At 36.9% G+C, this 14,433-nt stretch overlaps 1 protein-coding gene across 1 annotated transcript in view; it reads left to right on the top strand.

Moving 5' to 3' along the window:
* Window positions 1-14,433, top strand: part of VTA1 (vesicle trafficking 1) — a 60,114-nt gene that overhangs the window by 14,216 nt on the left and 31,465 nt on the right. The window contains exons 2-4 of the mRNA XM_055137087.1: window positions 6,815-6,909; window positions 7,532-7,659; window positions 8,276-8,351. Of these exons, the coding sequence (XP_054993062.1) occupies window positions 6,815-6,909; window positions 7,532-7,659; window positions 8,276-8,351 (299 nt within the window). The remainder of the gene's footprint in view (window positions 1-6,814; window positions 6,910-7,531; window positions 7,660-8,275; window positions 8,352-14,433) is intronic.

Raw genomic sequence — 14,433 nt, forward strand, 5'->3', positions numbered from 1 at the left:
CCTCTGATTTGGTCCTCCTCAGTTTGAATCTGCTTTTCTCAAGGAAATTATTAAAAGTCCTTCTTTTAAAAATAAGAGTTAGATTATGTAAAATACTTCAGATAATTTTGATAATACTGAAAAACAAAGTAGGATTAAATTTAGGGGCAGAAACGCTTATTATTATTATTACTTAGGAAGATGATACTTGAGGAAATAGAAAAAGTTAACATTTATTAAAGTAGAACCCCTGATAATTTTTTGAAAGTTTTCTTACTGGGCCAGAGAGAGAGTATAGTGGGTTGGGTGCTTGCCTTTTCATGGCCAGTTCTGGTTTGATCCCCAACACCCACATAGGATCCCTGATCACTCCAGGAGTAAGCCCTGAGTACAGCCAAGTGTGGCACAAAAACTGGTGGTGGGGGAAGATTACTTATTATGTGATTTTTATTTTGATACAAGTGTAAGTAAATGGGAGAGGAGATATGCTGTTTAGAATTTAATTGAAAAAATTAAACTGTAAGAAAAACTAGAACAATTATGGAACTATCAAACCCCTGTAAAATGAACTTTTTGAGCTTAAAGTTGACAAAAATAAATCACAAGTAATAGTTTGGGGTAGTAGTACCTCAGTACTTCTGCCTCTGGTTTAAAACAATATTCAAAACATTTTTAAAGGGCATACTATTTGCAATCATATATCTATCTTAAAACACCCATATGATGCACTTTATTTATTTATTTATTTTGTGTGTGTGTGTGTGTGTGTGTGTGTGTGTGTGTGTGTGTGTGTGTGGTGGCTACACATGGTAGTGCTCTTCCTTGTGGCTCTGCACTAAGGGATCACTCCTGATGGGGCCTGGTGCACTATATGGGGCTCCAGGGATTAAACCTGGGTTGGTCCCATTCAATGCAAGTCCACTACCCCAAGATACTATCTTTCCACACCCTTTGATTAACTTAAGAAGAAAGGGAAGGGGATAGAGAAAGGCTACAAAGACCTGAACATCTCAAAGCGGAGGTCTTGGTGGGGAGATAATTCAGGGGTGCAACCACATTGCTGGGCATTGAACCATACAGCCCTCGCTGTCAGGCACTTACCCCATGGATCTTGGGCCTCCTGAGCAATGCTCGACACCTGTCTAACCCTCAGCCCCCAAAGGAGCAGGAATGTGTTGGAGTCTTTCACCCTAGTTTTAAGACACAAAATGTGTAAAGCAGGCATAGCACTTGAATAACTCAAAAGAAATATGACTGGTTCAAAAATGGGAAAGTGTTTAGCCATATGTGGAGACTATATGGAGAGGGGGTGGCATTAAGGGAATGAGAACTTGTACTTGTCACTGAAGAAATACAGTTGGAGAGTAAGAGAGGGAAAAGGAGAGGGCAGAGGGCAAAGAGGTCTATTTTCGGATTAAGTGAATGATACTCAGCTATGTGTGGTGAAAGTATTAACGAGAGAGAGAGAGAGAGAGAGAGAGAGAGAGAGAGAGAGAGAGAGAGAGAGAGAGAGAGAGAGAGAGAGAAGCAGAGGTTTTTACGTCTTGTGCTAGTGTAAATACATATAGTAATTTTAGAACATCATTCTTTCCCCCTCATTAATACCTATGTGAATCAAACCCTTATATTTGTTATGCAGTAACATACTAAGTTAAACTTGAAACTCTAAGATAACTTTTAAAGAGCTAAGTATTAAAATAGTTGCTTAAGGGTCAGGGAGATAGTTCAGAGAGCTGAACTGCATGCTTTGCGTGGTGGAGAGCGTGGTTCCCTGACACTCCTGGGGAGTGACCTAAACCCAGGTTCTGCCAGGTATGGCCCAACAAAACAAAATCAAAAGTAGTTCCTTCAAGTAAAGCCATTTAAACTATAAACATAAATAGAATAAAACTATGTAAGTACCTTTTTACTTACTCCTTATTTTCTTATGTATTTTTGGTTTTGGGGCCACACTGGGTGGTGCTTAGGAATTACTCCTGGTTCTTATTCAGGGATCAGTCCTGGTGGTGCTTGGGCAACCATATGGCATGCTGGGGATTAAATTTACGTCTGCTGTATAAACAGCAAATGCCCTACGTGTTGTACTGTTTCACCAGCCCTTATAGCTATATTTTAATATCAGGTAGACATAATTAAATTGGAAATCCTAAAAATAAAAGGTTCTAAATCATGTTACAAAGTTCTAATAGATAAAGAAGCCCTAACTTAGCAAAGTAACAAAGCAAGGTAGAAAGCATGCAGACATGAGGCCTTTCATCCCTTGGAAATGTAAAATATGATAATAAATGATAAAAGTGGCATTTGAATCAGTGGGACAACATGACCTACTCTTTTATTTATGTATTTATTCAGAAAATGTTTATTGAAAGCCAAATCCTTGCCTAGATGCCAGGAATATATCAGCAAACCAAATAGACTAACAGCATTATTGTCATGGAGTTTAAATTTGAGCTGTAGAGAATGAATAAGACACTGTATGTCAACGAAAATAGTAAAGTAGGGAAGAGGAATAGTATTTATAGAATTCCAGTTTTGGAAAAAAGGTATCTTGGCTGATCCTGTATCCCCACCCCACCCCCCCAAAAAAAAACACGTGTGTGCAACAATCTTTTTTTTTAAATTATCAATGCAAAAAATTCTCAACAAAATCTTTGCAAACCAAATTGACCAGTATACCATGAAATCATACACCATGATCAAGTAGGATTCATCCCAGGGACGCAAGGATTATTCAATATATGCAAATCAATGAGCATAATGTACCACATCATTAAAAGAAAAGATAAAAACCTTATAATCATATCAGTTGATGCAGAGAAACTCCAACACCCATTTATGATAACACACTCAATACTTAAAGTTAGTAATAGCTATCTATAAAAAAGCCATAGCTGGCTCTCTCCGTCCTTGGAGAAGCCTGCGTTCTCTCTTCAGTGCGTTAATCTGTCTGTCTTACTCTCCACTCTCTCCCACTTTCCTCCTCCTTCCCTTCAAAAACCCTCCAAATAAAATCTGTTTACTTAAAAAAAGAACCCCATAGCCAGTATTAGTATTAAGGGTGAAAAACTGAAAGCATTCTGCTACGATGAGGCACAAGTCAAGATGTCCACTGTCCCCACTCTTATTTTAATCTAGAAGTCTTGGCAGCAGCAATCAGGCAAGAAAAGGAAATCAAAGGGGATACAAATTGGAAAAGAGGAAGTCAAGTCATCTCTGTCTGCAGATAATACAGATTATACGATAATATATATACATTGACGGCCCTAAAGTACAGAAATGCTCATAGAAACAGTACCAATACAGCAAAGTGGCCAGCTACAAAATCAATACATGAAAATCAGTTGCATTCCTATATACAAATAATCACAGGAGGAAGAGATCAAAGCATCTATTACATTTAAAATAGTGTCCAAAACATCACGTACTTAGGGATCAACTTAACAAAAGAGAGACCTATACTGTGAAAACTTCAAAACACTCAAGAAAGAAATTGAAGAAAGTCTTAAGAAATGGAAAAACGTTCCATGCTCATGGATTAGAATATTGTCAAAATGACTATATTACCTCAAGAGAGTCGGTGTAATCCTGTCCAAATTCAGACAACATTCTTCTAGGACTTAGAGCAGCTTGTGTGGAATCATTAAAGACCCTGCAGAGCCAAAACCATACTGAAAAACTAGAAACGTGGAAGCGTCTCACTACCTAACTTGAATTTATACTATAAAGCCATAGTGATCAAAACAGCATGGTACTGTAATAAAGGAAGTCAAAATTGGTCAGAATAGAATATCTAAGAATAAATATCCAAGAATTTCCATATATGTAGTTAGCTAATTATTGACAAAGTGCTAGGAGGAATAAAGACAACAAATGGTCCTGGGAGAATTGGATAACCACATGCAAAATGTAAAGCTGGATCCGTATTTCACATCTTACACAAAACTCAAAGTAGATAAAAGATTTTGAGATCAGACCTGAATCTATAAACTGCACTGAGGAAATACAGCGAGAGCTGTCCAAGACTTAGGCCTCAAGGGAGTCTCCAATGATATGATGCCATTGGCAGAGGCTACAGAATCAAAACTAAACAAATGGGACAGCAACAAACGTAAAAGTTTCTGTATGACAAAAGAAACATGGGCTAAAACTATAGAACAGCTAATTGAGCGGGAGAAAATATTTGCACTCAATGCATCATATAAAGGGTTGATATCCATGATCTATAAAATATTCATAAAGATCAACAGCAACAACAAAATCTAAAAGTGGGGAGAGGAAATGAACAGACAATTCTCCGAGGAAGACCTACAGATGGCCAACAGGTACATGAAAACATGCTCAACATCACTTACTATTAGAGAAACCCTCTTTGGTGTACTATTTTACACCTGTGAGAATGACACTTAGCAAAAATACTGGGAACAGCCTTTGTTGGCAAGAATTTGGTGAAAAAGGAATCCTCATTTACCCTCATCCACTCTGGTGGCAATGTTGTTTGGTCCACCCCCCCAGGGAAAACAGTATGGAGTGTAGTCAATAAACTTAGAATTTAGTTCCCATATGACCTACCTGTGAATATATATCCCCAAGACAGAAAAAAAACGTTCATTCAAAAGGATATATGCACATCATTATTCACTGCAGCACTGAGTACAATAGCCAAGATTGGAAATCAACCTTGATGTCCAACAACAGCTAAGCAGGTCAAGAAGATATGCAATTTTCGCCAACGTGGATGGAACTGGAAGACATAATGTTAAATGAAACAAGCCAGAAGAAGGATAAACCTAGGATGATGTCACTGATAAAATAATTGGATGCAGTGTTTTACAGGAGGATGCGCAGATCAACCTGACCCCAGAGACTAGGAAGGAAAAGGAAAGAGAGTGGAAGGGAGGCAGAGAAGAGACAGCACGTTCAGCTTCAAATATATAGTTTAGGGGAATGGGCACCTCGAGAAGGGGGTCAGGTCATAGTTTAGGGGCCAGGTCAGGGGAGTCAGGTACAAAGGTGATGTTAAGGAATGATAGAGCCAAGTAGCCAAACTGCAGAGTCAACAGAACTGAAATCAAGAGACACTTTAACAACCAAACTCAAAAAGGTGCCGTCAAGAGGACAGGCTGGACACAGCAAGTTGAACAGGACATGGGAGGGAACCTGCCAACATTAGTGGAGGGAAGGGACAGTGATGGTAGGACCTGGACTGCAAAATTGAATGTCTAAGACTCAACTATGAATTTATGAATCACCATATCACTGTCATCCCATTGCTCATTGATTTGCTCGAGTGGGCACCAATAACGTCTCCATTATGAGACATGTTGTTACTGTTTTTGGCATACCGAATATGCCATGGGTAGCTTGCCATGGTCTGCCATGCAGGCGAGAGCGATAGCACAGTGGGTAGAACATTTGATTGCATGCGGCTGACCTGGGTTCACTTCCTCCATCCCTCTCGGAGAGCCTGGCAAGCTACCGAGAGTATAAATCACTATGCTTTACTTAAAAAAAAAAAAAGTGGAAAGAGAAAAATAAATAAATGAAAACCTAAAATAATATTACCTGAAATTCATTTAGATAAAACATATAACTTACATGTATTCAGTCATAGAAAAGAAAAAATATTTTTTTCATATTGTCTTTAATGCTAGTTTTAACTATCACAATAGACAATACCATAAACAATACATTATACAATCTAGGCTATATATATGACAAAGATCATAAGTCTTACATATCAGAAATCTGAAGAGAAACATCATCCTTGCATCTGAGTAGGCTAAAGAGAAAACTATCAACTTTATAACCATTAATATAAGTGAAGTTCATTTTTCTATTTTATGAACATTTATTTTCTATTTAAAATAATGTTAAATTTTTTAAAAACTACAAATTTTTTTTTCTTGATGCTTTGAACTTCACGTTTTTCCCAAGTGTTTTTTAACTCTGACAGAAAAATGAGACAAATCTTTAAACAAATCTTTCTTTGGGCAATTTAGAAAAACAGAATTGGCAAGTTAGTTCAGAGCAGCCAGAACATAGTAAAATAGGATATTCTACAGAAAGTGATTCATAAGAAACCATTCTTAAAATTCTTTTTTTAAAAAAATTTTATTTTATTATATTGAATCACTGTGAAAAAAATACAATGCTTTCAGGTTTAAGTCTCAGTCATATGATGATTGAACCCCCATCCCTTCACCAGTGCACATGTTCCACCACCAAGAACCCCAATATACCCCCCTCCCACCAAGCCCCCACCTAAGTAGCTAATGATCTTCGTTTTATTCTCTCTATACTTTGAATACATTCAATATTTCAATAGAGAACTCACTATTATTGTTTGGAATTTTCCCCCAAGATCAGGCCTGCTGAAAAGGCATCATTTAGTAATTTATTTTCATCGCTGAGAATGAAGATTCTATAAGGTTTTGGATTTCTGTTATTTTAGTTCAGTTCACAGTCTAGATGCATCTCTGTAAGAAGCTGCTCTGGGTGCCAAAATGGGTTAGAAGACCTCTTGGATCATAGTCTTTAGGAGCAGAGGGTCTGTTTCGAGAGCAGCAGCTCTGGATCTTATCTGGGCCGAGGGCGTGCTGGTACCGCCCCCTTCCCATGATCCTCTATGAGCCACAATATTGTAAAATTCATACATCTGGGTGGAAGTTCTAGGGGGTGGTTCTCGCCACTTGGATGATGCCACTGCCACCATTTTCCGAGCAGAAAAACAGGGTGGAGAGGGAAAATCCCTTCCCGGGCGGCACATAGTCGTAGTACAGCTCACAGTATAGATGCAAAGAAAAATAATATTTTTTCTCTCCTTTTTTTTTGGTAGGCCGCTTATATGCTATGCAAACTGGAATGAAGATTGATAGTAAAACTCCTGAATGTCGTAAATTTTTATCAAAGCTAATGGATCAGTTAGAAGCTGTAAGTTCAACACTGATTATTTGTTTTCTGTTTAATATGTAAAATGCCATTATAATGCCATTATTGTACATGTATATACTGTCAGTTCTTCCTTAGGAGTCCACCATGTATTGAATCTGAAGAGAAAATTGACATAGTTGTTTTTATTTGTATCATACTTTTGAGTTGTAAGCATAAATGAAACTTTATACATACCACATGCATATCTTGTTTCATGTTATTGTAGTTCAAATTGACTGTAAAAATTGAAATTAAGACAAATTAAAACTTGTTAATTAATTTTTGAAAACAAAAAAAGAAGAAAAATAGTCAATTGGTTAAGAAAGAATTCCCCAATTCTTCTTTTAGGATACCTGAACATACATAGATACTTGAACATCTTATTATTGGTATTTTGGGCTTTAGAGAAACTAAGGTTTGAGGGCTATCAGGAATGTGTTTCTCCAAAATTTTGTCATTGTTGAATTTCATTTCAAATAAAAAATGAGGCAGAAAAAAGATTTTTCTCACACTATATTGTTGACATCTTTTAAAGCAATTAGTGTAAATTTATTTAAAATGACTACTCAGCATATACTTTAGTGATCACAACTAATACTCTTTTCATCTGATTTTGTTTTAGCTTAAGAAACAGTTGGGTGATAATGAAGCTATTACTCAAGAAATAGTAGGTTGTGCCCATTTGGAAAATTATGCTTTGAAAATGTTTTTGTATGCAGACAATGAAGATCGTGCTGGGCATTTTCACAAGTAAGTAAAGGCTTTTTTAAAAAAAAAATAAATAATTACTCTATACCAGAATTTTCCATTTTCTCTTGAACACTTTCTGACTTCCTGATTAATGACAGATTTCTTTTTTAATTACTTATAGAAACTGTGAATGATTTTGGGTTACAAGTGAGATCCTGTCATTTTAGAAAAATATGACTGAAAGAAGAACTCCCAGGGCAGATTCGTTTTCTCAGTAAATATTTCCTAATTAGCCATTCTTTAACATTTAGTCAAATCTAAGTTGATTTTAGCCAAAAATAGCCTGGTTCAATAATGTTGATTTAAAAGATTGCCAATCCTGCTAATTCAAATAATTTGCTATTTTATGATAGTTAAATGCAAAGAAAAAACATCTGGGTTGATATGGATTTCGATTATATCATGATTATATTTTCTAAGAATCAGAACTATGCCAATCAAAAACTTTGCTATCACCTGGAATTTGAATGTTTCCTTCTAACACATTACAAAAGGAGTTTTGGGTTTTCTTAAAATCTGGTTTTATTTAAGGCAGCTATTTGAGTATTTATTCCTACTTAGCTAATGATGTATATTAATGCTTTTCATTTAAACTGCACCAACTCTTCTTTTCCAGAAACATGATCAAGTCCTTCTATACTGCGAGTCTTTTAATAGATGTCATCACAGTGTTTGGCGAGCTCACTGATGAAGTGAGTATACATTCTTTATTGTTTCGCTAGCCAGTGATCTGTATTGGATTTTTTGTTATTGCGTTATTTGTTCAGAACAGCTTGTACATCAAAAAGGTAAAGTGGTCCACTATGTAATGTAGATGTCTGTCAACCACTTTTTAAAATGTTTTTGAAAACAGCCTTTGATATGGTTCAGTGGTAGAAACTGTTTCTTGTATAGATGAAGCCCTGACTTCAACCCCCAACACTGCAGCAAAAAAAAAAAAAAAGGATGAAATTATTTTTTAAATTATGTCTTTGGTAATACTTAAAATCTTGAGTATATCTTGCACTGTAATAAAGGTAATTTGCATCATAGCAAATGCTCATCAACAGTATTAATGTAGATTTAGAATTTCATTTAATTGTATTTAAATATTAAGTCTTATATTTAATATAAAGTTTAAGTATATGTAGGCATATATACTAATATAGTTCGCATTTAATATATACTTATGTAGACATATACTATTCTCATATTTCTATAGTGATTGATAAGCATACTACTAGAGACAGAATTTTTTGAATTTTTGATTTTTTCCCTCATCAGATGTATTGTCATTTATGTCTGTCTACTGTAGGATAAATATAGAACCTGATATTCTACAAGATACTTCATATCCATGTTCCCAATTTGTTTCTCATAACCACTCTTAGATAAGTAGAACATATAATCCATCTTCTAAATGAGCAAATTGAAACTAAGTGAGAAACTTGGTGCTATAAATTCATTGTTTTCACTATATCAGAACTTTACCCTTGGCGTGGAAAACTTGGTTTCTGGGAGGGGAGATAATAGCCAAGAAAAACTAAGGGAAAATGAGAGCGCTACAGATAGGACTAATCAAGGCATATTACATTGATGAGTTGAGTACTGTAAAGAACATTTATTTCTGTGATAGCGTTTTTACAGAATCATGACTAACCACTATTTCCAAAAAACAAATTGACACCGATTTACAAGGTACTTGCTTATTTGTGAAAATATACATCAAAACTTCAAAAAGTTCTGTAAAAATGTTTACATATAGAATGAAGTTAATTTCTAGATTTAATTATTTTAGGTTTGGGCATTAGCACTTTGACAGCACATCAGGGATCCCTACCATTTATCTTCACCTAACATTCCAATCTTTTAGATAACCAGATACACACCCAAGTATTTCTGAACCATCCTCTGGGGCATTGTTTCGCAATCTTTATCCAGCTATGCCCCGTTCTTACCTTGTTTCAAACTTCCTGTGCCCTGCTCCCACTTTGCTCCCTAGTTTTGAGTTTTGGCTCCTTTGGACTATCCTGCATGGCCCCAGGATGAGACATTACTCTGGTATGAAGCAATGCCATTGTCAAGTCTTCTTGAGACAGCAATATCAGAGAATACTGAAACCTGGAGTGTAGAAACTTCTCCTCTGTATCACCTTTGTATACTCTGAAAGTTTTAGTGGATCAACTCTGTTAGCACCATCTTTACACACGTCTCTTCTTACTACTTATCTGAATTTTTTTTTCTATTTTACTAGTTTGGGGGCTCTGTGTTAGATATTTGAGACTAGAGATGTGATTGTAACTTGGTATGACAAAAAGCTTTTTTAAATTTTTTATTTATTTACTTATTTTGGTTTTAGAGCCATACCCAGCAGTGTTCAGGGCTTACTTCTCGATCTCTGTTCAGGGATTACTCCAGGTGGGTTTTGGGAGACCATATAGTGTACCCTGGGCCACTCCTGGGTGGGGAGGAACCATAACGGGTGCCAGGGATTAAGCCTGGGTCAACCACATGCAAGGTAAATGCCCTATCTGTTGTGCTATCTGGCCCTGGAAAACTCATTCTTGGATGAGGAAACTTATCCTCATCCAAGTCATTAAATCTTGTTTGACATTCAAGGTAAATTTTCATACTGAGTAAAAATCTCAGATTAAAAAGTATCAGATTGTTTTGTATTTTGTTTTGTTTTTTGATTTTAATGTAGGTGTGCTATTTATTTAGCCATTGATTAAGCTGATTGAATTGGGTGTGAATTCCACATTACTTTTTTCTTTTTATTCAGAAAAAGAATAAAATTTTTTATTTATCTTTTTTAATCACTGTGAGATACAGTCACAAAGCTTTCCTGTTTGAGTTTCAGTCATACAATGATCAACCACCCAGCTCTCCACCAGTGCACATCTTCCACCACTAAGGTCCCCAGTATCCCCCCATCCCGTTCTTCCTCCTATCTCTATGGCAGACAATCTCCCCCATACTCTCTATTGTATTGCTTGTTATGAATAGCAAAAGATGTTGTGTAGCCACAAGAGCGGCCGTGCACTACCAAAACTCTAAAATTCCAGATAATTAGGGTCTGGAGCAATTTTTATAGTGAGCTGTTCAGTTCTGAGATTCTTTTGTGTGTCTCTGGATCATGGCCCTTAAGGAGTTTATGTAGCATCTGGGGGACAGTTTGTGGGTGTGACCTCCAGGGTCCCGTGGGGACAGGGGGTGAAAGGGACCGGCCCATCCCCTATCCCTTGAGACCTGGAGTTTGCTATCACTTAACCCAAGTACCTGCACTTCTCATTGGCTTCTGTGAGTTGGCGGCCACTGGGGTTTTTAGGGACAGGTTGGAGGGACAACCCCTACCGCCGTCTGAGGCACCTGGTGAAGTTGGCCTGACTAAAAATCCAGAGACATCTCTGCAGCGAGCTGCTTGGTTCGAAGATTCTTTTGTGTGTCTCTGGATCATGGACCTTGTTTCCGTCTTTTAAAGAGAAATAAACTATTGGCATATGCCCTGCAGGGCACACCCGTTCACCTGTAGCGTGCCACACCGCTGGCCCTAATTGCGGTTTTTGATCTCTTTTGAGATTTATGGTTCTCTGAAATAAGACCAATAAATGAACTTGTATAGCTGAGCAAGAGGTGGTTTGTGGGTGTGGCTCCCGCATACTAAATTTTGGCCATTTAATTTTTTTTTTTTTTTTTTTAGTAAACTTGGCCCCAAGTTGTTGGCCCAAAGGCACAACGGCAATTTGGGGATATCAGGAAGTATGAAGGCACCATCAGGCTGCTGATACACTCACCCTGCAGGTACACGTTGACCTGCTGGTGGCACCATACTCCCAGATTGTTTTTTATTTCAAAAGTTGTAGGTTTTTAAATTTTGTTTACTGGGTTTTTTGTTTGTTTGCTTTTTTATATTTTGTTTGTTTAGGAGGCCTCACCTAGCAGTTCTCGGTGCTTGCTTTGCTCAGGGCTGACTTCTGACAGTGCGCCAGGCACCATATGTAGTGCCAGAAATGCACTTGGGTTGGCCATGAACAAGAACTTACCTCCTGTACTATCTTTCTGCCTGTGCTATATTTCAAATTTTCTTCTTCTTGTAGGTTAAAGTAATGTGAGCTTACTTATACAGAACTTATAACTCATTTTATCACATTGTCTATAGTTTTATTTGATATTTTTCCCTATAATTTCATTTCATAAATTCATAGCTGAACAAAATTTATTAAAAATCTTTTCTGGGATCAGAAGAAATAGTATAGAAGCCAAGGCTCTGGCCTTGCACAAGGCTGACTGTGATTTAATTCCTGGTACCCCATATGGTCCTCAGGCCCGAAGTCCCTAGACATCACGGAGAATGATCTCTGATCACAGATCAAGAGTAAGCCCCTTTACTTAATGATCACAGTCCCAGAGACACACAAAGGAATCTCAGAACCCAGCGGCTTTTGGCAGAAATGCCTCTGGACTTTGCATTAGGTTACCGGTCCCGGGCTACCCCAGATGGGAAAACGATGTTGACCCTCCGCCTATTCCGCCTGGCAGCTCGGTGGTCACCATCTCCCAGAGGTCATTGGACAGTCAGGTATAGCCCAGCAGTGATGAGACACGCAGGGCCTCACAGGATGCAGGTGAAGCCGGCCCTTGTCCTCCCCTTCGCCCACCCCAGCGAAACCCCGAGTCGCTGCCCACGAACGGCCCCTCCGGCTACTGATTAAGCTGCTTAACCGCCATGATCCTAGAGATACACAAACGAATCTCGAAACCCAGCGGCGTTTGGCAGAAATCCCTCTAGATTTAATTATTAAAATTTCAGAATTTCAATATCACGCAGCCGCCTTTGCAGCCACGCAACATCATATGCTATTCATAATCAGCAATAGAAAACAAATTGTCTAATGTTGCCTTTTTTGGCAGGTCTGAGTGTTGGGGAAAATCCCGAACAATAATGGTGGGTCTGATGTCAAAATTTTGAGTGTAATCAAAGTAGAGAAAAAGTAATATGAAAATAATCTGCCACACGGGTAGGGGGAGGCTGTGGGAGGGGGGGGGCGCGTATACAGGGGGTTTTGGTGGTGGAAAATGTGCACTGGTGATCTGTCTATATGAAATAAGAATTGATAAAAGTAAAAGAAAATATTAGGAAAATCCAGAACCATAATCGGAAATTTTTAACAAATTAGTTATCAGTAGGACAAGGAGACTTTTTTAAAAAAATGAATCAAGACAAGCCACATCAAATATTGACTAGAATATAAAACAATAAGTGCTTTCATACATAGCTTGGTGGAGATCGTAGATGTTATAACCACTTTGGGGAAAGTTTTGGCAGATTTTTATAAAGCTAAACATACACCTACCCTTCTACCCAGAAATTCCTCCTTGATATTTATCCAAGAGAAATAAAAACATATGTCCAGAAAAAAGATTTGTTTAAGAGTGCTCATAAGAACTTTATTCATAATAGCCTGAAGTTGAAAACAACCCTGATGTTTGTCAGTGGAGAAACTGATAAAACAAATTGTGGGGGTATTTAGATATAAAAAGGAACTGATATGCTGTGTAGAATATCATAATATCTTATAGACATTATGCTGAGCAAATGAAGACTTATATTGTTATAAACTTATGATTCCCTTCATGTATTATACTACAGTAGGGAAATTCATTCCAGTGAAGGAAATGGGGTAAAAGCTTTTTTGTGGCAAAGGGAAATTGATCTGGAAAGGAATTTTCTGCAGAACTAGAAATGTTTTATTTTGATTGTATGTTTTTATAGATAGTATGTGTTTTTTAAAACTCATCAGATTATACTTTTAGGATTTATTCATCTCAAGGTATGCCAGTTTACCAACCAGTATAAAATACTGTTTTGTAGTATTTTTTTTTCTTTTCTTGGTAAATTAGTTTAGCAGTTCCAAAACTGCTTACATTGTTTCCTAAGGAATAAACACATCAAACAATACACCAAGAAAGCCAGTTTTCTTCTAGAGAAAATAGTTGTAATATAAAATGGCATACAATTAGATTGTATTATAGGATTTTATTGAAATAGAGATTTCCAGATTAATAATTCATGCTCTTAAATTCAGTAAGTAGATATACATATGAATGCTTGACCTTAGATACCCACTTAAGTTGCATTGCTCTGCTTGCAGTAAATAAGTTAGGTACACATAACACCTACAGCTCTTTTACCAGAAAACAATATTGATGCAGATACTGATTTAATAGCAATTTATTTTCTTTAGCATTATTGCAATATCATGTGTAATAACATACAAAACATTTGATAATGAACTGTGTTAGTGATAAGACTCCCAGTCAACAGTACATAATTGGTAATTAATTTTGGGCGTAGTCAGAGGTTATATTCAGACTTTCAGTTGTGTGGGGTGATGGCGCACCTAATTTCTGCATTCTTTAATAGTCAACATATGTAAGTAGGATTTTTATATAGAGATATTTGTATAATATATGAATATATTTGTGTAAATACAGCATATCTACATGGACTTAAGTTTATGCCACATAAACATAGTTTCTGTATGTACTGGAATGCGTTCGGGGAGCAGTGTGGCTCCTCAAGCCTGATTTTGGATTCTCAGTACCAGTCACCCTTAAAAATAAATCTACATGTAGGAAGAAGTGACTCTAGGGCTGGATTATCGAAAATCCTAGATGAAATAGGACCTCCTTATGGCAGAAAGTAAAGTAATGTTTATGTGATAATAGCACTCAACTTGCTGAGAATTTGAACATCAAAATAAGGATATTAATAGAGAATTTGAACATCAAAAT

Source organism: Sorex araneus, chromosome 4 (genome assembly GCF_027595985.1).
Source record: "Sorex araneus isolate mSorAra2 chromosome 4, mSorAra2.pri, whole genome shotgun sequence".
NCBI classification, from domain to species: Eukaryota; Metazoa; Chordata; class Mammalia; order Eulipotyphla; family Soricidae; genus Sorex; species Sorex araneus.